The sequence below is a fragment of the Ictalurus punctatus genome, chromosome 26 (assembly GCF_001660625.3).
Source record: "Ictalurus punctatus breed USDA103 chromosome 26, Coco_2.0, whole genome shotgun sequence".
Taxonomy (NCBI): Eukaryota; Metazoa; Chordata; class Actinopteri; order Siluriformes; family Ictaluridae; genus Ictalurus; species Ictalurus punctatus.
In genome coordinates, this window is record NC_030441.2 from 19,392,296 (window position 1) to 19,414,326 (window position 22,031).

The window sequence follows — 22,031 nt, forward strand, 5'->3', positions numbered from 1 at the left end:
GGACGTGTGTACTGCAGTGTAAACTGTGATGTCACGTGTTTTTTTTCTCTCTCAGTCCATGGTGAGTTACTGTACAAATTTATTTATTTTTTTGCTTATGTATATCTTTTAAAGTTAGTGTTGTGTATACATGGTTTGTTTTATTTGAGTGAACTAGATGGACTCCAGGATTAACTGTAGTGTTAGTGAGGTGAAGACTTTGACAGGATTGTAGATGATTATGATGCTACTCTGAGAAACACACCTTCACATACTCATGTATCATAAAGTTCCGAGTTTAGTAACTGCCGATGTCCAAACAGCGTTTTATATAGGCTGTACTGTAAAACTTTAAAAGTTAAAGGCATGATAAAAGAAAATATTAATTAAAACACAAAGCTTTTTGACAAACCACAAAAGGCACAGTGTTCAATGAAAAATGCTTTTATGTAGAGCATTGTTACGTGCAGACCTGACATCAGATGATTAGAGATGAGCGCAAGTTGAAGAAAGTAAAAGGTGGTTCATTTATAAATAGTCAAGAAAAAAAAACAGCAAATGAGTAATGCACAGGCCAAACAATACAGTGCCCTAGACTAATATTGGCACCCTTGGTGGTAAATTTGAGCAAAGAAGGCTGTGAAAAATACTATATCATGGATATCAAACAATTGCAAGCAAAACACAGGTTTATCAAAAAAAAAAACAACAACCTTTTGTTAAATATGTGTGCAACAATTATTGGCACCCCTATGAATTCATATGAGAAAAATATATTTGAAGTACATTCCCACTGATATTTTACATTTTTTAGTACAACTGGGTGACCAGGAACAGGAAATTGTTCAACCATGACTTCCTGCTTCACAGGGGTATAAAGATGAGGTAACACACAGGCCAAATTCCCTTAGTCATTCATAACAATGGGTAAGAGCAAGGACTATAGCTGTGATGTGCGGAAAAAGGTTGTTGAGCTTCACAAAATGGGAAGTGTCTAAGAAAATAGCACAAGCATTGAAAATCACAGCTGGAGAACTGCAGAAGTTAGTTGCGTCTTGGGGTCAGAAAGTCTCCAGAACTACAATCCGAAGTCACCGACATCACCACAAGCTGTTTGGAAGGGTTTCAAGAAAAAAGCTTCTACTCTCATCCAAAAACAAACTCGAGTGTCTTCAGTGTGCCGACACTACTGGAACTTCAAATGGGATCGGGTTCTACGGTCAGATGAAACCAGAATAGAGCTTTTTGGTAATAAACACAGAGGTGGTTTTGGAGCACACAGAGAGGTAGCCGTATGGAAAAGTACCTCATGCCCACGGTTAAATATGGAGGTGGATCTTTAATGTTTTGGGCTGTTTTTCTGCCAGAGGACCTGGACATTTTGTTAGGACACATGGCATCATGGATTCTATCAAATATCAACAGATATTAAATGAAAACCTGACTGCCCCTGCCAGAAAGCTTCAATTGGGCCGTGGTTGGATCTTCCAGCAGGACAATAATCCAAAACATACATCAAAATCAACACAAAAATGTTTTACTGACCACAAAATCAAGGTCCTGCCCTGACCATCCCAGTCCCCTGACCTGAACCCCATAGAACACCTGTGGGGTGAACTGAAGGAGAGTCCACCAGCGTGGACCTCGAAATGTGAAGGATCTGGAGAGATTCTGTATGGAGGAACGCTCTCAGATTCCTCGGCATGTATATTCCAACCTCATCAGGCATTATAGGAGAAGACTCAGAGCTGTTATCTTGGCAAAGGGAGGTTGTACAAAGTATTGACAAAAAGGATGCCAATAATTGATGCACACCTATATTTAACGAAGATTAATTTTTTTCATAAACCTGTGATTTGTTTGCAATTGTTTGATGTCCAAGAGCAGAGTATTTTTGTAAAGTTTTAACAAAAAAAAGATCAAAAGGTTCAACAATGAAGATGATTTTACACAGCCCTCTTTGCTCATAGGGTGCCAATATTAGTGGAGGACACTGAATGTTTGTTGGGGAAACAATAAACACGGTTACATTAGCTTTGGATTAAGATCAATTAACTTGGATGGTGATTGTGCCCTGCGATGGACTGGCACCCTGTCCAGGGTGTACCCCGCCCTGTGCCCGATGTTCCCTGGGATAGACTCCAGGTTCCCCGTGACCCTGAAGAAGGAGTAAGTGGTAGAAGATGGATGGATGGATGGATGGAACATGGATGGTGAACAGTGGCATCCTGAATCTTATTGGTTATTGTTAGACGGTCTGAGATTTTGGTAGACTGAGTCTGATTGGTCGGGGGCCAGGTCTAGAATCCCGTAGACATTTACGGGTAAGTTGACTTTTTCTTTTGCTTGGAGAGGAAGTAAATTCTGGTCATTTTCAGAATCTCCATTTGCCTGAAATGGAAAACAGAAATCATTAAAATGTGTGTAAGTAAAGTGTTTGTGAGACTAAAACACTGAAGCAAATCATTGGCCTGTACCTCTGTGGAAGATCGTGTCACTGTTTCAGAGCCTGCAGAGAGATGAGAAGGGCAACAAAGATTAATTTAATATAAAGTAAATATACAGTGCAGTCTGAGTATTGGGACAGTGACGAGTTTTGTGTACTCCAGTGTATTAAATGAAGCACTGAGATTATAACAAAGACTTTAGTTTAATTTACAGGTGTGTCCAGTTGTTCTGGGTGAACATTATAATGTTCTAAGCAAAAAAAAAAAGACATTGTGTAATGGCATCATTAGTTTATGTATAAGCAGCTGAATAAAATGTGCTAGCAGGGCTACGCTCCATCCCTGTTGTTGTTGTTAAATCTCTTAAAGCAGATTATTTTGGATGTTTGTGGAACTGAGTGCAACAGCACCACAACATCATCAGAAAAATACACAGAATTGTATGATGTATTGAAGCTAGGGCTGATTTCTTTCTAGGCCAGACTGTAGATTCCTGCAGTGACTCTAGTATCACATCCAGCCTTCACTGTGTATAACATCACTAACAAGACATCCAGAGGTGAATAAGTGTTGTCTTTTAACATTGGGTACAAGGACGTGTCGATGACAGTAAAGCAGCACGTCATGAGATTAAAACATCACCATAAATGAATCAGAAACATGCATTTAAAGTGAGTTTTACCTTGACGATGTATTTTGCAGTAGATCGCTATAATCACACCAACAGCCAACAACACTGCACCTGTACTGATCATGATGTACTTAGGTATACCTGGTCATAAATGTTTAACACAGAATATAAACGTTTAAACCACATAAACAACATTGTAATAGACATGTAACACTAAATACATAGAGTGTGTAGTGGGGGGGTCTAGAAGAAGAAGATGGATCTGGGTGAGGTGGCCATTGTGGGAGTGGACAATGTCACTAGAGATTTATATATATATATAATTAAAGTTACATCTCAAAAAATTTGAATATCGTGGAAAAGTACATTTTTTTTAACATAATTTAATTCAAAAAGTGACACCAGTGACTAACAATTACCACATTAGTGTCTGACATTTGAGAAGGAGACTCCCCTCTCTGTTAATGTGAAGATAAAGTTCATCTCTACAGCGAATAATTATTTATGATGGTGATGTCGAAGATGCGAACGTGCATGTAACACCAGTCCCATTATCAAGGCGTGAGATTTTCTCCTGATTAAACGATGTCATGAGAAAACAGCTTTTTGTTCTTTCAAAATTACGAGAAAACAAGAAAGGAAAAAAAATAAAATAATGCATGGCCGCTTACGGTTCCATACCCTCACACGTAAGGGACAGCATGCAGTGTGGTGTTTTGCCACCTGATTTATGCTCCAAGTTATTGATTTAATGATCGCGGTCATGTCCATATATCGTATGATACGTCAATAACGTAATTATCGTGGCAGGCCTAGTGGACGACTGTCTTGATGTGGCTGAAACTGGAATATTTGGTCATAAGAACTAAAATTTGCATTCTTTCATGCCGAAAAAAACATTGGCTGAAAAACTGGAACGTTCCTCATAAAAAGGTATTGTGTATTGCATCCAAAAACTGTCTTGCAGCTACTGTTTCTCTCTTTGTTGATTTCTGCAGCGCTACAGCTCTGTTCTTTGGAATAGTTTGTGCCTCGTGACTCAGTTTTGCATCTCACATCTACAGAAAATGCTGGAACATGGCATGTTTGATTCAGTTCCTACTGGAGTTGATTCAGTTTCCTCACTGCATTAAAACCACTGTAGAGTTTGTTTAGAAGTGGACTGAACACCTCAAATCCGTTAACGTTAACCGACTGGGAGGAGTTTATGAATATTATAGAGGTGGACATTAATGACCCGAAAACAGTCAACTACACGGGATATACATAGATCACTAACTTTATTTTTAAGGAAAGCAGCAGGCTGGATATCAAATCAGCAAGTTCTGTCTGTTACAAGCTGGAACACTAAAATTTAAAATACTGTCATGAGGCCAGAATATCTAAACCAACATGCTGGGCTCGTACCAAATGCTTAAAACATTTGCACCCCTAGAGCTGATGTCATCTGTCCTGTGGTGGTTTGATCTGTGTTCTGTCTCCTGTAGAAGAATTTAAATAAAGGCTCGAATAACACGTAATATTGTACATACCCTGAGGTGAGGGAGCGATGGTTGGATGGTTAGCATCATTTAGTGGATTTGCTGAAATAAAGCGAGACATGTTGTATGATGTGAGAGAAATGTGATGAAGAGATCAGACAAAATCTTCATACCTGTTGTTGAATGTGTGATCTCAGCAGGCACTGATGGACTCATGGAGTGTGTTGAAGCGGAGTGTGTGGTGTGTGTGGAGTGTGAGACAGTGATGGCAGGATCTTCTGAAAGAATGGAAACAGTCCATTTTTAAATTCCAGACAGTTCAGATTAAAGATCTAGGTGTTGAGTCTCGTTTATCAATCTGAGTTTACAAACTTCGTAAATGAGGTCTGTTCTACATTGTACATGCTGGTTTAATAATCTCTCGATCTCAATGTGTTCATAATCAATGAATTAATGTGTGAGATTATTTTAGTCTCCTCTGTGTAACTCACCCGTTTTAACCAGCAGTAGAAGCTCTGTGTAAAGATCATACCCTGTCCGCTCTATCACACACCAGTAAGTGTTTCCATCCTCTGTTCTCAGATCAGTGATGGTGACGGTGAAGACTTTGGCTGTTGTGTTGTCATACAGAGAGAATCTGGTGTCTTTAGCCGGAGATCCAGAACGAACAGGAACATCATTATACCCCACACGGGGACATTTACCTCTGCAGAGATACTTCTTGTATTCTTCATATCCAGATCCGTAGGGGCATTTAATCTGAACTGATCTTCCTCTGTATCCAGTTACTGTAGTTACAGCATCAGAACCAGCTGGAGAATAAGATACGGTGGAATGAAATATGATCCAGGACGATGGTGCAACATATAAAACCTGAACGAAGCTCAGTATCCAGGAATATTAAAGTGTAAACATTGGGACACGTGTAAGAGAAGAACCAGGTACAAAAGATATACATAGCTGCAGCACAATACAATACGTCTGTGAAGGATCTACAAATTGTGTGTATGTGTGTGTGTGTGTGTGTGTGTGTGTGTGTGCGCTGTGGTATAATCTGTAATAACCAATGCAGATGTTTTAAATAACACTCAGACTAATAATATAACTCATACATGTGGTACATCAGGGCTATCTGCTCTCGGCTACACTCGGTAGAAAATACTAAACTCATATTCAGCGTTTCACCGCAGGAACAAGAGAGATGACGCTGCAGGTCGACTGCACTGATGAAGCATTAGCCCTGATCTTTAAACACATCATGTGTAGTTAAGGACTGTTCTTCAGCTAATATACAGACACAAAACCTCTTCAAAGTCTATTTTACGATGAAAACACGTAGAGAGAATGCCCCCATGTGTAGGTCACGTGAACATCTACGTTTCCTCCTGCAGAATGTAGTGGAACCTCCTCTGTGTGCTTTTGAAGATAACCAGGAGGTCTCAGCACCCCTGAGAACTTCACTAGTTTAAACACTGGAACCCGTCTATAAAAGTTCTGTGCTAAATGTCCATCAGTACGAGGCTTTAATGTGACACAGATACTGAACACTGATACTGCTGATTTATTGTGAAGTGCTTTTACTTACCAATAATCAGGCAGAAGGTGAAGATGAGGAGGATCTTCATTCTAAGTCCCGACTCTCAAACTTCACTTCAGAAAATAAAAATAAAAAATGCTCTGTTAGTTATCGTATACACCCTCACCGCCTCTGCCTCGGACTGTACAGTGTGTTTTTGAGGTGTGAGTAGAAAGCAACGTCACATCCTATTTAGGGCTGGGGACAGAAATCACACAGGAAGTGTCTGTGTGAAATGCCGAGTACAGTCTCTGTAAAAGTGCTTTCACATTAAACAGATCTTTCTGATACTAAACTAGTTATTAGTGGACGTGTGTACTGTAATTGTTATGCCAGGACACATATTGTGCTGGTGCATGTTCTCTCCCGCTCTCTGTGTTCATATGAGGCGCCAAACTGGACAAAAGTGAAGCAAATTGGGAGAGAGAACGACAGGCAAAAGTTCATGAGAGAGGCTGAGTGAGTCCGAAAGTGCGCCAGACAGGTCGAGTGTATTATACGTGTATAAGACACATGGTATGCTGCAGTTTAATATAGATGGTTCAATTATTATTGATGTACAACCATTTTATTTTCAATTTTTTGTTTCTATCTGGCTTTTTCTTTTTGTTTAATTGTTCTCTTTCCTCTTCAGTTGCAGTAATGAATTAGGAGTGTTCTTTGCATCAATTTCTCTCCATTCGCTTCACTTTTGTCCAGTTTGGCGCCTCATACCCGTTCACACACACGGATTTTATTGCTGCAAGTCGCCAGTCGCTATACTATGACGTCGCCAGTAGGCGTTCCTACTACTGGTTGCCATAGTAACGTGGATGGCGGAACTAACATTCCACTTTGGACAACAAACCAGTTTTTTTTTTTTTCTTGCTGCTAATATTAAACATTCTGGAGAGAGAGGATCTTATATAAAATTCACCAGTGTATATATCATCGTACGAGGTGAAGGAGAAGGTGTGTGCTCGGCCAGGTAGTAGTAGTTTAGTTTATGGCCTTAGCGCTTTTAAAGCATAATAATAATAATAATAATAATAATAATAATAATAATAAAACACATTCACTGTTTGTTGCAGTTGAGCAAAATCCCGGTGTAGCTCCTGTCTCAGTGAGTGAGGGTCACCATCAGGGTCTATCTATGGTGACCGGGAGCCGGACCGCAGCTATGCGGCTGTGGCCTCGGTGTTTCCTGGGTGAAGTGTCCGGCATGGTGCGGCTCATTACCGGGCACCGAAGCAACGACACGCCGGACACTTTACCCAAGACAGGAGCTACACTTGGATTTTGCTCGATCGCAACAAAAATTGAGTGTTTCATTATTATTTATTTATTGAATGTATTTATATATATTTTGTGCTTTAAACTTGCTGAAATCCTAAACTAAGATACGCTAAGCTAAGCTAACTGGTTACTGCCACAACGGCGCTGCTTCTGCTACTGAGCAGGGGTGTGGCCAGGGATGACGTGCGCCCTACTGTTTTCACTCCCATTGGTAGGCGCTGCACCAAGTCGCTCCAGTTTTGCATAAAGTTGGTAGCAGGGAAGCTGTAGGTGTTGTGTGCTGTTTATTTTGAGTCGGTCTTTTGTTGAGGGGGTTAGGTTAGACTCGATTTTATTTTGAAATACCTTTTCTGTTTTGTTAGTTAAATTGATACGGGTTTTGTGATGGCGCTTGTTTTGTTGATTATTTTGGCCTTGCCTTGCCTTGCCCTGCCCTGAAGAGATTTGCTTTCTGAGTGATTGTTTTGTTTTGGGATTATTTCCTTCTTGCAACCATTAAATTGGCAAAGAGATCAAAGAGTTGAACGGAACATGTGTCGACCTCATTATTATGATTATTAGTTATGTTATTACTTTTTATGTTACACCTTGACCCTAGACCGGGTCATAACACAGTGTAAACTGTAATGTCACGTGGTTTTTTTCCCCTCTCAGTCCATGGTGAGTTACTGTACACAACATTTTTTTTTTTTGTATTATGTCTATCTTTGTGTTGTGTATACATGATTTGCTTTTAGTGAACTAGATGGATTCCAGGATCATCTGTAGTGTTAGTGAAGTGAAGTGCCATACACTTTACCATACACCTTACATGAACAGTTTAATAGTCTGTGACAGAAGACCTCTACTGCCCTCTACAGGAGAAGGTGTGAAACAGGAACAAATCAAGGCTGAACACTGGAGATCGCATTATGGAGAATCCTGATTAGCGGTCGGCCGATAGTACATTTTACTGATACCGAGAAGTTGGGCGGTACCTGCCGATAACCGATTAATCAACCGATATCTTTTTAAATTGATACTGATTGAAAACATAAAACTCAAAGTAAAATATTATTAAACTTTATTACAAAGATAAACAGTACTGACTGTACCATGAAAATGTACTACACTAAATAAAATAAATGTATAAATATTTATAATTATATATAACTATTAATTCATGTTAAAGTAAATAAAAGATGAACATCCAAACTGAACCAGTCAAGTCCCAGTCCAAATAACAAATTAAAAAAGAGACCTCCAAAATGAAGTAAAAAAAAAATAATAATCAAATAACACCACAAAATTTGTGAGCGCTAGTTTTTGTTTCATTTCTAGAGGTCGTTCTCGTACTGTACAATGACAGCGGACCTTTCTCAGTCACTCCCGCAACGTATGCAAACGGGAAAAACTAGCACTGTGGATTTTTACAGATAGTTCCAGCAATCGTTATTGGTGCTGATTAATCGACAAAACCGATCAATCGGTCGACCTCTAGTGAATACTGCAGTGTTCTCCAAGAAAGAGTACCAACGTACCTAATGAGAGGTAGAAAAAAGAAGACTTTGACAGAATTGTAGATGATTATGATGTTACTCTGAGAAACACACCTTCACGTACTTATGTATCGTCAAGTTCTGAGTTTAGTAACCTGCATGCTTTCCATATAAGTGTTGTAAAACCAGGAGACCAGCTAATAGGCCATGGAGAGGAGCCTATTCTTCCTGTCCCAGCTGTCCCCGCTCTGACCTCAACTCAGAGGAACCACATTGATGGTTTCTGAGCCATACCCTAAGAAGGGGTAAAAGACGGACATGAGCACAGATCTTGTTACATGGATTGAGACTTCAGTTTTTCCCTGTGATGATTCAGCGGTCAGTAAACACTTCGTAATACGGGAAGACTGTCCTGGACTATACCTTATTCTGTGCAACTGAGGTGAGGGGAGTGAGATGAACACGAAGAGCAGGAGTGTGTGTGTGTGTGTATGTGTGTGTGTGTGTATGTGTGTGTGTGTGTGTGTGTGTGTGTGTGTGTGTGTGTGTGTAAGAAGCTGAGGGAGAGTATAGAAGTGTGTGTAGCCCAGGCAGCCTGCACTACTGCGACACATACAGGGGGCTCCATCGATGTCCAAACAACTTTTTATATAGGCTGTACTGTAAAACTGGGAAAGCAAAAAGGCTTTAAAAGAAAATGTCAATTAAAACACAAAGCATTTTGACAAACTACAAATGACAAGGAGTTCAATGAAAAATGATTTTATGTACAGCATTGTTACATGCAGACTTGGCATCAGATGTTGTTAGATTTATCAGGAATGACTGCAAGTTGAATAAAGTAGCAGGTTCATTTACAGCAAATGAATAAAGCCACAGGCCAAAAAATACAGTACGTCTGTTAATAAAATAAAAAATAAACACTGTGACAGTTAGCTTTGGATTAAGATTAAGATCAATTAACTTGTATGGTAAACAGTTGCACCCTGAATCTTATTGTTTATTAGTAGAGGCCAGTTTTTGTTAGACTGGGTCTGATTGGTCGGGGGCCAGGTTTAGAATCTCGTAGATAGTTTTGGGTAAATTGGCTTTTTCTTTCGCTTGGAGAGGAAGTAAATTCTGGACATTTTCATAATCTCCATTTGCCTGAAATGGAAAACGGAAATCATTAAAATGTGTGTAAGTAAAGTGTTTGTGAGACTAAAACACTGAAGCAAATCATTGGCCTGTACCTCTGTGGAAGATCGTGTCTCTGTTTCAGAGCCTGCAGAGAGATGAGAAGGGCAACAAAGATTAGTTTAATATAAAGTAAATATACTGTGCAGTCTGAGTATTGGGACAGTGATGAGGTTAAAAAAATCAACTGGGTTTTACCTTGACGTTTTATTTTGCAGTAGATTGCTATAATCACACCAACAGCTAACAACACTACACCTGTACTGATCATGATGTACTTAGGTATACCTGGAACATCTGTCAGGACACAAACTAAATCATAAAAGTGTAAATCACATGTATTTAAATCACAAAAAAAGCATAATTCTTATGTAACAGGAAATACGTGTCATGGGGAGTGTTAAAGAAGATAGATCCAGGTAAGGTGGCCTTGTGGGACAACCTGTCAGTAGATTTATACATATTTCTATAAATTGTACTATAAAAAATATGCTTTTATATTCTAAACAACATTTTGAATGATAAAACTAAAAGTTCTACGTGTTTATTGTTTTGAATCTGCAAAATAAATCTGCAGCATATCGAATAATCAAGACAACATATCGAATAATCTAATACTATACTTCATTATATTTTATCACTATTACATGTATGACAGTCTACTGAAAGGTACTGCAGTGCACCTGCAAAAGTGTTCAAGAGTCACGTCAACTCCAAATTCGGCGTTAAACTTCACTTCCCAGAACACCACATGGCCTACAAATATGGCCGCAGAGACGGTCACGTTCACCATCTTGTTGATCACACACACTTGTGTACAGTTACTGCCACACTACTTAAGGACTCAACATACCCACATACACTCGTTCGTGACGTATACGCTCGGTGTCCTAGATACCAGTCTAGCTCAAGCCTGGTATTCTATTCTATTGTTACCTGGATTTTGACCTTGTTTCTTCTTTATGGTTCACTGATTCTTGCCTTGTCTAGTTTATTGATCGACCGACCCTTACCTGTCTCTTGTTTACTATTTTGCTTGTCGATTTGTATCTGAGTTCTAGCTTTATCAATAGAGCGTCGTAACCCTGCACTTGCATCCGTTCCTGCCACCTGACTGCCAGTTGTTCTTTGCTTGTAAGGTTCAGAGTAATTCATGCCACTCACTAAACCACAGAGCAGCAACGTGGTTAAAGCATTTACAAAGCCAAGGCTGACCTTTTCTGTGCTGTGGTGGTTTAGTGTGTGTTCTCTTTCTCGTTTCGCAAGAATTTCACAAATAGCACATGTGATATTGTACTTACCGTGAGTGTTGGTTAGGTGGTTAGCATCACTTAATGGATTAGCTGGAAAAAGTAAGACATTTGATCTATAATCTGACAAAAGCAGAACATGATTAATGACATGACGGAAATATGATGAAGAGTTCAGACAAAAAGTTCATACCTGTTGTTGAATGCGTGGTCTCAACATGCACCGATGGACTCATGGAGTGTGTTGAAGCGGGGTGTGTGGTGTGTGTGGTGTGTGAGATAGTAGTGATGGCAGGATCAACTGAAAGAATGGAAATGGTCAAGTCCAACTTTTTTATCCCCGACAGTCAACATTTTCTAGATCCACACACTGAGACTCGATTATCTTTCCATGAATTGCATGTAAATGTTTTCACAGACAACCAAACAAAAATTTCCTGGCAAATTTAAAATATTTTGTGGTGATAAATGCCAATCAGCCATACATTAATTTACCAATCATGTTCACTGCATTAAACGTTTAACCACACCCACAAAACTCTATAAAAGGCAAAGTTCAGAGAATGAAATGACAACTAAATGGTGAAAGAATGCCTTCTAAGCATGGTGTGTGTGAAATCTTCCTGCTCAGCCATTTGGAGAGCATTGGCTACCATAGACACATCCTAACTCCCGTTAGAGGGTGCCAATACTTTTGTCCTGATTGACTGGTTAGTCCTATTTGTTGTAATTTATGGTTTGTTTTGGAATCACTTTGTCTCAAGTCATTAATATGATTATGACCGAGATCTATAATCAAATCTATAATCTTTTAAACTGGTGTTATTGAAATAAGTGATTTAAATTTGACGGTGAAATCTGTATATAAAATGGCTGTAAGAGTTGAAGCTGATTAATAGATGTTCACATTATTGAAATTCTTACACAGACTCTGGAGTGAAACATAGGACAGAAATATTTTTCCAACTAAATGGATTTTCATGAATACAACATTTCTTGTGTCAGTCGTGCTGTGTGGAATTTCCAAATGTTTGTTTTTTTTTAATCTAACTTGAATAATTAAGCCCATTCTACATTGTACATGCTGGTTTAATAATCTCTAATAATAGCCTCAATTAATGTGTTCATAATCAATGAATTAATGTGTGATTATTTTAGTCTCCTCTGTGTAACTCACCCGTTTTAACCAGCAGTAGAAGCTCTGTGTAAATATCATACCCTGTCCGCTCTATCACACACCAGTAAGTGTTTCCATCCTCTGTTCTCAGATCAGTGATGGTGACGGTGAAGACTTTGGCTGTCGTGTCGTCATACAGAGAGAATCTGGTGTCCTCAGCAGGAGATCCAGAATGAACAGGAATGTCTTTATTGCCCCCATGCGGACATTTACCTCTGCAGAGATACTTGTTGTATTCTTCATATCCAGATCCGTAGGGGCATTTAATCTGAACTGATCTTCCTCTATATCCAGTTACTGTAGTTACAGCATCAGAACCAGCTGGAGAATAATATACGGTGGAATGAAATATGATCCAGGACGATGGTGCAACATATAAAACCTGAACGAAGCTCAGTATCCAGGAATATTAAAGTGTAAACATTGGGACACGTGTCAAGGTCAAATTTATTTATATAGCACTTTTAAAACAACACAAGTTCTGACCAAAGTGCTGCACATCAGGCATAGCAGGAAATACATTAAAATGGTAAAACAAAATATAATACAAATAAATATAAAAACAAATAATTACTATAAGGAAACAAACAAGACATACAACAAACTAAGACCAGAAAATAAGCAACTGTACAGTGACAAATAAAACAGGGCAAATTATAGATAAGTTTTAAGGGATGTTTTAAATGAGTTTATTCAAGTGGAAGGATCTGACCGAGAGGGGCAAGCTATTCCAAAGCCTCGGTGCCATTGCAGAAAAGGCCCAATCACATTTATTTTTTAATAACAACTCTGGAACGGTTAGTAAGGACTGAGAAGAGGATCTGAGAGTTCGTTGGGAAGAGCGAAAGCTGCAGAGATCTGAAAAATATGGGGGCGAGACCATGCAAGGCTTTAAAAACAAACGATCGAATCTTGAAATGAGTTCTGTATTTCACCAGAAACCAGTGGAGTGAAACTAAGACGGGTGCTATGTGTTGTCTCTTTTTGGTCCCAGTCAAGACGCGATCTGTAGCATTGTGTACAAGAGAGTGGAGAACAGTCTCTAGATCTTTAAACGTGTGAAACATTTTAGCTTGCGAAGTACCCTGAGCTGGAAAAAAAACTAGCTCTGACAACAGAATTTATTTATTTGTCAAATTTTAATTCTGAATCAAAAATCACCCGCAATTTTTTTTGACTTGGCTGTGAATGTTGGCTTGTAGGAGGCCCAGACTGCAGCTAAACCTAACAGATGTAAAGGAGCAAACAGTCAGTTGTGTCTCTTAGACAGTCTAAAAGACAAGTGAACAAATTTATACCAGATTTTAATGCAAGGTAGAGCTGTATCATCCACATATTGTAACATACTGGTAGGAAACTTTGTGATGCTCAAGAATAGAGCAAAGAGGGAGAAAGTATAAAGAAAATACAATCGGACCTGAAATGGAGCCTTGTGGCACTCCACATGTGCTCAGTGAGAAGGTTCCAATTTACACAGGAAAACTTCTATTTGTATGATATGACACAAAAAAACAGACTAGTACGGCATCGTGGATGCCGACCTCGTGTTTTGATCTATGTAGGAGGATATGATGCAAAAGCAGCACAAGGATGGCACAGTTTCCAGAATCTACAGCTAATAAAAGATAATTCACTACTTTTAGGTTTTGAAGGCTCTACAGCCTAACTGAAAAAAGGTCCAATATACTGACCCCCAAGAAATGTAAGACAAGAGCAAGTCACAAAAGGTATATATAGATGCCGCAGAGTAAAATAAGTCTAAATCATACGTCGTACACCAGGGCTATCTGCTCTCGGCTACACTCGGTAGAAAATACTAAACTCATATTCAGTGTTTCACCGCAGGAACAAGAGAGATGACGCTGCAGGTCGACTGCACTGATGAAGCATTAGCCCTGATCTTTAATCACATCATGTGTAGTTAAGGACTGTTCTTCAGCTAATATACAGATACAAAACCTCTTCAAAGTCTATTTTACGATGAAAACACGTAGAGAGAATGTTCCCCTGTGTAGGTCACGTGAACATCTACGTTCTTTTACTTACCTGTAATCAGGCAGAAGGTGAAGATGAGGAGGATCTTCATTCTAAGTCCCGACTCTCAAACTTTGCTTCAGGAAATAAAGACCAAAAAAACATTCTGTTAGATCTCTTACACTCCCTCACTGTCTCTGCCTCTGAGTTGTTGTGGTTTTTAATAGAAACGTCGCGTCCACTTCCACTTTAAAGCCAGTGACAGAAAACCACACAGGAAGTGCGTGTTTTCATGTTTTCAGCTTAAAGCATTAAAGGGATATTTTAGACCCTGAACTGATAAACAGTGGACTTGTGTACTGTAATGTCGCTTGTGTGTGTTTGTGTGTGTGTGTGTGTGGTTTTTTTCTCTCTCAGTCTGTGATGAGTTACAAAGTGTACAGTACATTTTTTGTATTAAAACGTTTATAACTTTTATATAAATGTTTTATCCGAGCGAACTGCATGTACTCCAGGTTAACTGAAGTGTTCGCGAGATGTCGATCACTGCGCACCTTACATAAACACCTTCCTGTCACGTCTCTACTGCCCTCTAGAGGACAAGGTGTGTATCAGGAACAAGTCATGAGAAACTAGAAGAGAGAATATAAATGTGCTTAAGGAGAGCTAGAAAGTAGAAGACTGACTATATTGTAGATGATTATGACGCTACTTTGAGAAATCACCTCCACATATTCATATAAACCTCTGAGCTCAGTAACCTCCTTCCTTTATGTAAAAGTGAACTTCTTCATTCATAGGCTAACGCACTTATATAGCACTTTTTTAGCCTTAGCTGTTCTCATTCACACACCTTCTCACACACACACACACCAATGGTAGCAGAGCTGCCATGCAAGTCACTAACTTGCCATCGGATGCAACTTGGGGTTCAATGTCTTGAACACTCTGGCATGTGGAGTCATGTGGGCTGGGAATCGAACCTCCAACCCTACGATTAGTGGAAAACCCACTCTGTCACCTGATCCACAGTTTGTTGCTGCTGAGAGGATAATGTGAGCGACTACAACTAATGGGAAATGTGTGTGTTAAGTCCAGTTCTTTGTTCTAATGTAGTGTTCAGCATTGGCGTAGGTTAAATGGTGGCATCTGTAGTAAAATATCTGCTCTCTCTTTCTTCTGTGATAAATTTCTTGTGGATGAGTTGATGTACCCGAGTGTCTACATTTCTTTTTGAAGCATGTGGTCACATGACATGTAGCATGAAGTTATTTAACACTGCACTAATGCTATGTAAATATGTACATTTTAATCATATTATGCTGTGTTCTTTCATTTACTTTCCTGTGGACTCCAAGGGAAGACCGCCTGTAGACAATCTGATGTGAACCTTTTATGTACAGCATCGTGACATGCATGGCTAGTGCGGGGAAAATGAATCACAGTTGACTGCAAGTTGAAGAAAGGAAGAGAAGTTTATTTCGAACTGGTCTAAAAACAAAGAGCAGAAAGAGTCATTCACAGGCCAGGCAAAAAGTCCAAAACATTGCAGGAAAAAAGCAATAATCACTGTTACAGTTAAAACCAGTCCAAATTAGATGGTGAACTGTGGTGTCCTGAATCTTACAGCTTATTATTAAAGGTCAGACTCTGGTAGACCGAGTCTGATTGGTTGGTGGTTAGGTCTAGACTCTGATAGACAGATTCGGGTAAATCGGCTTGTTGTTTCGCTTGGAGAGGAGGTAAATTCTGGACATTTTCAGAATCTCCATTTGCCTGAAATGGAAAACAGAAATCATTAAAATGTGTATAAGTAAAGTGTTTGTGAGACTAAAACACTGAAGCAAATCATTGGCCTGTACCTCTGTGGAAGATCGTGTCTCTGTTTCAGAGCCTGCAGAGAGATGAGAAGGGCAACAAAGATTAATTTAATATAAAGTAAATATACAGTACAGTCTGAGTATTGGGACAGTGATGAGTTTACAGTGCCCTCCAATAATATTGGCACCCTTGGTAAATATGAGCAAAGAAGGCTGTGAAAAAATGTATTTATTGTTTAACCTTTTGATCTTTTATTCAAAAAATGCACAAAATACTCTGCTCTCATGGATATCAAAGAACTGCAAACAATACACATGTTTATAAAAAAATATATATATTTTTAAATATAGGTATGCAACAATTAATGTGAATTCATGTGAGGAAAAATATATTTGAAGTATATTCTCATTGATACTTGACATTTTTTAGTACACCTGGGTAACCTGGAGTAATTGGGGTGATCTCTCTCTCTACTAGGAACAGGAAATTGTTCAACCATGACTTCCTGTTTCACAAGGGTATAAATATGAGGTAACACATATTCAGCGAAATTCCCTTAGTCGTTCATAACAATGGGTAAGACCAAGGAATATAGCTGTGATGTGCGGCAAAGGGTTGTTGAGCTTCACACAATGGGGCGTGTCTATAAGAAAATAGCACAAGCATTGAAAACGCCCATTTCCACCATCAGGGCAATAATTAAGAAGTTCCAGTCCACTGGAAATGTTATGAATCGACCTGGAATTGGACGTGTGTCTGTATCGTCTCAACGCACTGTGAAGAGGACGGTTCGAGTGGATAAAACATCTCCAAGGATCACAGCTGGAGAACTGCAGGAGTTAGTCGTGTCTTGGGGTCAGAAAGTCTCCAAAACTACAATCTGAAGTCACCGACATCACCACAAGCTGTTTGGAAGGGGTTCAAGAAAAAAGCCTCTCCTCTCATCCAAAAACAAACTCGAGCATCTTCAGTTTGCAGACACTACTGGAACTTCAAATGGGATCGGGTTCTACAGTCAGATGAAACCAAAATAGAGCTTTTTGGCCATCCCAGTCCCCTGACCTGAACCCCATAGAACACCTGTGGGGTGAACTGAAGAGGAGAGTCCACCAGCGTGGACCTGAAATGTGAAGGATCTGGAGAGATTCTGTATGGAGGAACGCTCTCAGATCCCTCACCATGTATTCTCCAACCTCATCAGCGTTATAGATTATAGGCATTATAGGAGCTAGTACAAAGTATTGACTTAAATGGTTGCCAATAATTCTTGCACACCTATATTGAAAATGTTTTTGTGTTGTGTTTGCAATTGTTTGATATCCATGAGAGCAAAAGGTTAAATAATAAAGACAATTTTTCACAGCGCTCTTTGCTCATATTTGCTTCACTGTGTATAACATCACTAACAAGACATCCAGAGGTGAATAAATGTTGTCTTTTAACATTGGGTACAAGGACGTGTCGATGACAGTAAAGCAGCACGTCATGAGATTAAAACATCACCATAAATTAATCAGAAATATACATTTAAAGTGAGTTTTACCTTGACGATGTATTTTGCAGTAGATCGCTATAATCACACCAACAGCCAACAACACTGCACCTGTACTGATCATGATGTACTTAGGTATACCTGGTCATAAATGTTTAACACAGAATATAAACGTTTAAACCACATAAACAACATTGTAATAGACATGTAACACTAAATACATAGAGTGTGTAGTGGGGGAGTCTAGAAGAAGAAGATGGATCCAGGTGAGGTGGCCATTGTGGGAGTGGACAATCTGTCACCAGATTTATACATATTTCTATCGAGTGTTACATAAAGCATGTGGTTTTAAATGATGATACAATGTACAGCATATTTAGAGTAAATAGGAAGTCATTAACAATGTGAGAAATGAAACTATGAAAGCAACTTAGTTAGAGAAGTGTGAAGTGCTTTGTGAAATGTATACTTCCTGTTAAACTGAACTTGCAAGCTGCCGCCTTTATGTCAAACTGAGTGAGTTAAAAAACAAACATCAAGACATTGATCCTTCTTCTGACATGCATGGACACATGTAAGCATTACCCACTGATGAGAAATAAAAATTCAAAATAAAACAATAATTAAAAAAACTATTTTATAACTGAAGTGCTGAGCAGGACAGTGATGGTATCCTACGTGTGGCGTAAAATAGCATTATCTTAGACTCCTTTACAGTGTGGATGGAGGGTGTACATACCATGGGATGAGGAAGTGATGGTTTGGTGGGTAACATCATTTAATAGATTAGCTGAAAAAAGTGAGAGATGATGAATGACATGGCAGAAATGTAATAAAGAAGAGGTAAGGCAGAAAGTTGATACCTGTTGAATGTGTGATCTCAGCCTGCAGTGATGGAGTCACGATATGTGTTGAAGCGGAGTGTGTGGACGGTGAGACAGTACTGATGGCAGGATCCTCTGAGAGAATAGAAACAGGATCAAGCTACAATCCAGATTCTCATTTCCAGACAGTTCACATTTTCTAGGTTTAAGATCTAGAACACAGTTTTACCCCCCATTAATCTTTCAGTAAAGTCGTGTGTAATTCCTCCTTCTCCCCCTTCCCCTACCTTTCTCACTGCAGATGACTTCACCATTTTTTTTCCAACAGGGATACATCATCAACCAGGAACCAGTTCTCCACTGCAGACACCAATTGACCGGCTCCTCCTCCATGTACCTCTCAATTGTCCTCCTTCTCTCCTCTCTCAGAGACTGATGTCTCAAAACTCCTCCTCTTTAGCTGTCCTACAACCTGTCCTCTAGACTCTATCCCTTCTCACCTTCTTCAGTCCATCTCTCACCCACTACTAACTGCACTCACACACATCTTTTACACTTCCCTCTCCACCAGCACCCTCCATACCTCATTTAAGCAGGCTTGGGTTACCCTGCTGCTTAAAAACCAAAACACTTAACCCCACTCCCCATAGACCGCTCTGCTTTCCATCACTGAAGCCTCACGACTAGCAAGATCAACCTCAAGATCATCTGTCCTCATCCTACTCCACCTCTCTGTTGGTTTCGACACTGTGAATCATCAGTTCCTCATGTCAACTCTCGACAGTACTAGACATCACCGGAACGACTCCGCGCTGGGTGGAATCTATTCTAAATGGATTGTCATGAACACATTTCTCATGAAAATAACTCTGCAAATCATTCTCAAATAAATACATTTCTGACTTAATAAATGAGGTCCATTGTACATTGTACATGTCTCACTCACAGTGTGTTTGTAATCAATGAATTAATGTGTGATTATTTTAGTCTCCTCTGTGTAACTCACCCGTTTTAACCAGCAGTAGAAGCTCTGTGTAAATATCATACCCTGTCCGCTCTATCACACACCAGTAAGTGTTTCCATCCTCTGTTCTCAGATCAGTGATGGTGACGGTGAAGACTTTGGCTGTTGTGTCGTCATACAGAGAGAATCTGGTGTCTTTAGCAGGAGATCCAGAACGAACAGGAACATCATTATACCCCACATGGGGACATTTACCTCTGCAGAGATACTTCTTGTATTCTTCATATCCAGATCCGTAGGGGCATTTAATCTGAACTGATCTTCCTCTGTATCCAGTTACTGTAGTTACAGCATCAGAACCAGCTGGAGAATAATATACGGTGGAATGAAATATGATCCAGGACGATGGTGCAACATATAAAACCTGAACGAAGCTCAGTATCCAGGAATATTAAAGTGTAAACATTGAGACACGTGTCAAGGTCAAATTTATTTATATAGCACTTTTAAAACAACACAAGTTCTGACCAAAGTGCTGCACATCAGGCATAGCAGGAAATACATTAAAATGGTAAAACAAAATATAATACAAATAAATATAAAAACAAATAATTACTATAAGGAAACAAACAAGACATACAACAAACTAAGACCAGAAAATAAGCAACTGTACAGTGACAAATAAAACAGGGCAAATTATAGATAAGTTTTAAGGGATGTTTTAAATGAGTTTATTCAAGTGGAAGGATCTGACAGAGAGGGGCAAACTATTCCAAAGCCTCGGTGCCATTGCAGAAAAGGCCCAATCACATTTATTTTTTAATAACAACTCTGGAACGGTTAGTAAGGACTGAGAAGAGGATCTGAGAGTTCGTTGGGAAGAGCGAAAGCAGCGGAGATCTGAAAAATATGGGGGCGAGACCATGCAAGGCTTTAAAAACAAACGATCGAATCTTGAAATGAGTTCTGTATTTCACCAGAAACCAGTGGAGTGAAACTAAGACGGGTGCTATGTGTTGTCTCTTTTTGGTCCCAGTCAAGACGCGATCTGTAGCATTGTGTACAAGAGAGTGGAGAACAGTCTCTAGATCTTTAAACGTGTGAAACATTTTAGCTTGCGAAGTACCCTGAGCTGGAAAAAAAACTAGCTCTGACAACAGAATTTATTTATTTGTCAAATTTTAATTCTGAATCAAAAATCACCCGCAATTTTTTTTGACTTGGCTGTGAATGTTGGCTTGTAGGAGGCCCAGACTGCAGCTAAACCTAACAGATGTAAAGGAGCAAACAGTCAGTTGAAGACTTTGGCTGTTGTGTCGTCATACAGAGAGAATCTGGTGTCTTTAGCAGGAGATCCAGAACGAACAGGAACATCATTATACCCCACATGGGGACATTTACCTCTGCAGAGATACTTCTTGTATTCTTCATATCCAGATCCGTAGGGGCATTTAATCTGAACTGATCTTCCTCTGTATCCAGTTTGCTGAAGATAAGAGTAAAATGCCCAGACTCAACTAAAATGACAACAAAGTAGGTACTTTGTAGGTACTAGAAAAGTAGGTACTTTTCCTCTCTCTCTCTCTCTCTCTCTCTCTCTCTCTCTCTCTCTCTCTCTCTCTCTCTCTCACCCTTAAAATGACACGTATAACGATTTGGCCACACATAAAAATGAATTGTAATACTTTTATTATATTTAGCATGCAAAATGATGGTAGAGGAGGTGGGACACGAGAAGGCCTGTTTGAGGGGTACACTAGGGTTACTGGTACGTACAGAAAGAATTAGCAGCACTTTTTTTGTCTTCTATTCTGTGCATGCATTCTTCACTAAATGTACTCTATTGGTGGTGGTATTACAACGTATAATGTATGAGAACAAGCGCATTCATATGAAATGATCATTCATATTACGGCCGGAACAACCTGTGCTGTTATACAAAAATAATGCGCACCTTCCTGATCAATCAGATTCGAGCATTCACACATCCTGTGGTACTGTATAAAGTGAATTATTCTGAAGTGCTGATACTTACATATAATCAGGCAGAAGGAGAAGATAAGGAGGATCTTCATTCTATGTCCAGACTGAAAAAAATGTTCTGTTAGTAATGTTACATGCTCTCACCGTTTCTGCCTCTGTGACTCTGCAGCATCTCTGCATGGTTTTAAACGCATGCCATGCCCACTTCTACTTTTGAGCCACTTAGTGGAAAAAAGCTGCAATCTACTCAGGAAGTGTGAAATACTGATTCTGTATGAAATGTTGAGCAACGTTGCTCTAAAATGTTTTTAAATGAAAGAGACATTTACGACACTGAAGTGATAAACAGTGGACTCGTGTACTGCAACTGTAAAATGTTTGCAAAAATACTTGTTTTTGTTGAAACTGTTGGTGGATTACAGACTGTATCCGTACCTGACCTCTGCAGAAGCATCCAATTGACAGACCGGAGCATGTCCAATGCCACACCCCTTACCTGCAAG

General features: G+C 39.4%; 3 protein-coding genes and 1 long non-coding RNA gene across 10 annotated transcripts; 1 reads left to right on the forward strand and 3 right to left on the reverse strand.

The window, feature by feature from the left end:
• Window positions 1-407: 407 nt before the first annotated feature.
• LOC108258798 (CMRF35-like molecule 5) lies at window positions 408-6,257 on the reverse strand. 3 transcript variants are annotated; one of them, XM_017457724.3, is made up of 7 exons: window positions 6,124-6,257; window positions 5,030-5,350; window positions 4,712-4,816; window positions 4,590-4,640; window positions 3,109-3,168; window positions 2,457-2,488; window positions 408-2,370 (listed from the first exon to the last, which is right to left on the reverse strand). In XM_017457724.3, the coding sequence occupies exons 1-7, from the start codon at window positions 6,161-6,163 to the stop codon at window positions 2,215-2,217; spliced, it is 765 nt and encodes a 254-aa protein (XP_017313213.1). In that variant the 5' UTR covers window positions 6,164-6,257; the 3' UTR covers window positions 408-2,214. The 3 variants fall into 3 exon arrangements, with proteins under 3 accessions (XP_017313213.1, XP_017313212.1, XP_017313216.1); XM_017457723.3 differs by having other exon boundaries at window positions 3,109-3,198; XM_017457727.3 differs by lacking the exon at window positions 4,590-4,640.
• Window positions 6,258-6,915: 658 nt separating this feature from the next.
• Window positions 6,916-12,896, forward strand: LOC124626385 (uncharacterized). Its single transcript, XR_006981167.2, has 2 exons — window positions 6,916-7,065; window positions 12,562-12,896. It is a non-coding gene; the product is annotated as an uncharacterized LOC124626385 (long non-coding RNA).
• Window positions 9,614-14,750, reverse strand: LOC108258799 (CMRF35-like molecule 5). Of its 4 annotated transcripts, none has more exons than XM_017457728.3 (7): window positions 14,517-14,744; window positions 12,471-12,791; window positions 11,487-11,594; window positions 11,345-11,416; window positions 10,242-10,340; window positions 10,100-10,131; window positions 9,614-10,013 (listed from the first exon to the last, which is right to left on the reverse strand). In XM_017457728.3, the coding sequence occupies exons 1-7, from the start codon at window positions 14,554-14,556 to the stop codon at window positions 9,891-9,893; spliced, it is 795 nt and encodes a 264-aa protein (XP_017313217.1). In that variant the 5' UTR covers window positions 14,557-14,744; the 3' UTR covers window positions 9,614-9,890. The 4 variants fall into 4 exon arrangements, with proteins under 4 accessions (XP_017313217.1, XP_017313218.1, XP_017313219.2 ...); XM_017457729.3 differs by having other exon boundaries at window positions 11,345-11,386; window positions 14,517-14,741; XM_017457730.3 differs by lacking the exons at window positions 9,614-10,013; window positions 10,100-10,131 and having other exon boundaries at window positions 10,248-11,416; window positions 14,517-14,750.
• Window positions 14,751-15,900: 1,150 nt separating this feature from the next.
• LOC108258801 (CMRF35-like molecule 3) lies at window positions 15,901-21,699 on the reverse strand. Of its 2 annotated transcripts, XM_017457735.3 has the most exons (8): window positions 21,581-21,699; window positions 19,801-19,908; window positions 19,588-19,707; window positions 18,621-18,716; window positions 18,497-18,547; window positions 17,809-17,898; window positions 16,307-16,338; window positions 15,901-16,220 (listed from the first exon to the last, which is right to left on the reverse strand). In XM_017457735.3, the coding sequence occupies exons 1-8, from the start codon at window positions 21,618-21,620 to the stop codon at window positions 16,068-16,070; spliced, it is 690 nt and encodes a 229-aa protein (XP_017313224.3). In that variant the 5' UTR covers window positions 21,621-21,699; the 3' UTR covers window positions 15,901-16,067. The 2 variants fall into 2 exon arrangements, with proteins under 2 accessions (XP_017313224.3, XP_053531942.1); XM_053675967.1 differs by having other exon boundaries at window positions 19,588-19,908.
• Between the last annotated feature and the right edge of the window lie 332 nt (window positions 21,700-22,031).

Excerpts from the sequence above, each read along its gene's own strand:
- LOC108258798 (XM_017457723.3), bottom strand. The coding sequence starts at position 6,163 with ATGAAGATCCTCCTCATCTTCACCTTCTGCCTGATTATTG. Across the intron at positions 5,351-6,123 it reads CACCTTCTGCCTGATTATTG|CTGGTTCTGATGCTGTAACT; the intron begins GTAAGTAAAAGC and ends CTTATTCTCCAG. Across the intron at positions 4,641-4,711 it reads GATCACACATTCAACAACAG|CAAATCCACTAAATGATGCT; the intron begins GTATGAAGATTT and ends GCTTTATTTCAG.
- LOC108258799 (XM_017457730.3), bottom strand. The coding sequence starts at position 14,556 with ATGAAGATCCTCCTCATCTTCACCTTCTGCCTGATTACAG. Across the intron at positions 12,792-14,516 it reads CACCTTCTGCCTGATTACAG|CTGGTTCTGATGCTGTAACT; the intron begins GTAAGTAAAAGA and ends ATTATTCTCCAG. Across the intron at positions 11,417-11,486 it reads GACCACGCATTCAACAACAG|ATTATAGATCAAATGTCTTA; the intron begins GTATGAACTTTT and ends TGCTTTTGTCAG.
- LOC108258801 (XM_053675967.1), bottom strand. The coding sequence starts at position 21,620 with ATGAAGATCCTCCTTATCTTCTCCTTCTGCCTGATTATAT. Across the intron at positions 19,909-21,580 it reads CTCCTTCTGCCTGATTATAT|CTGGTTCTGATGCTGTAACT; the intron begins GTAAGTATCAGC and ends ATTATTCTCCAG. Across the intron at positions 17,899-18,496 it reads CATCACTTCCTCATCCCATG|GTATACCTAAGTACATCATG; the intron begins GTATGTACACCC and ends ATTTATGACCAG.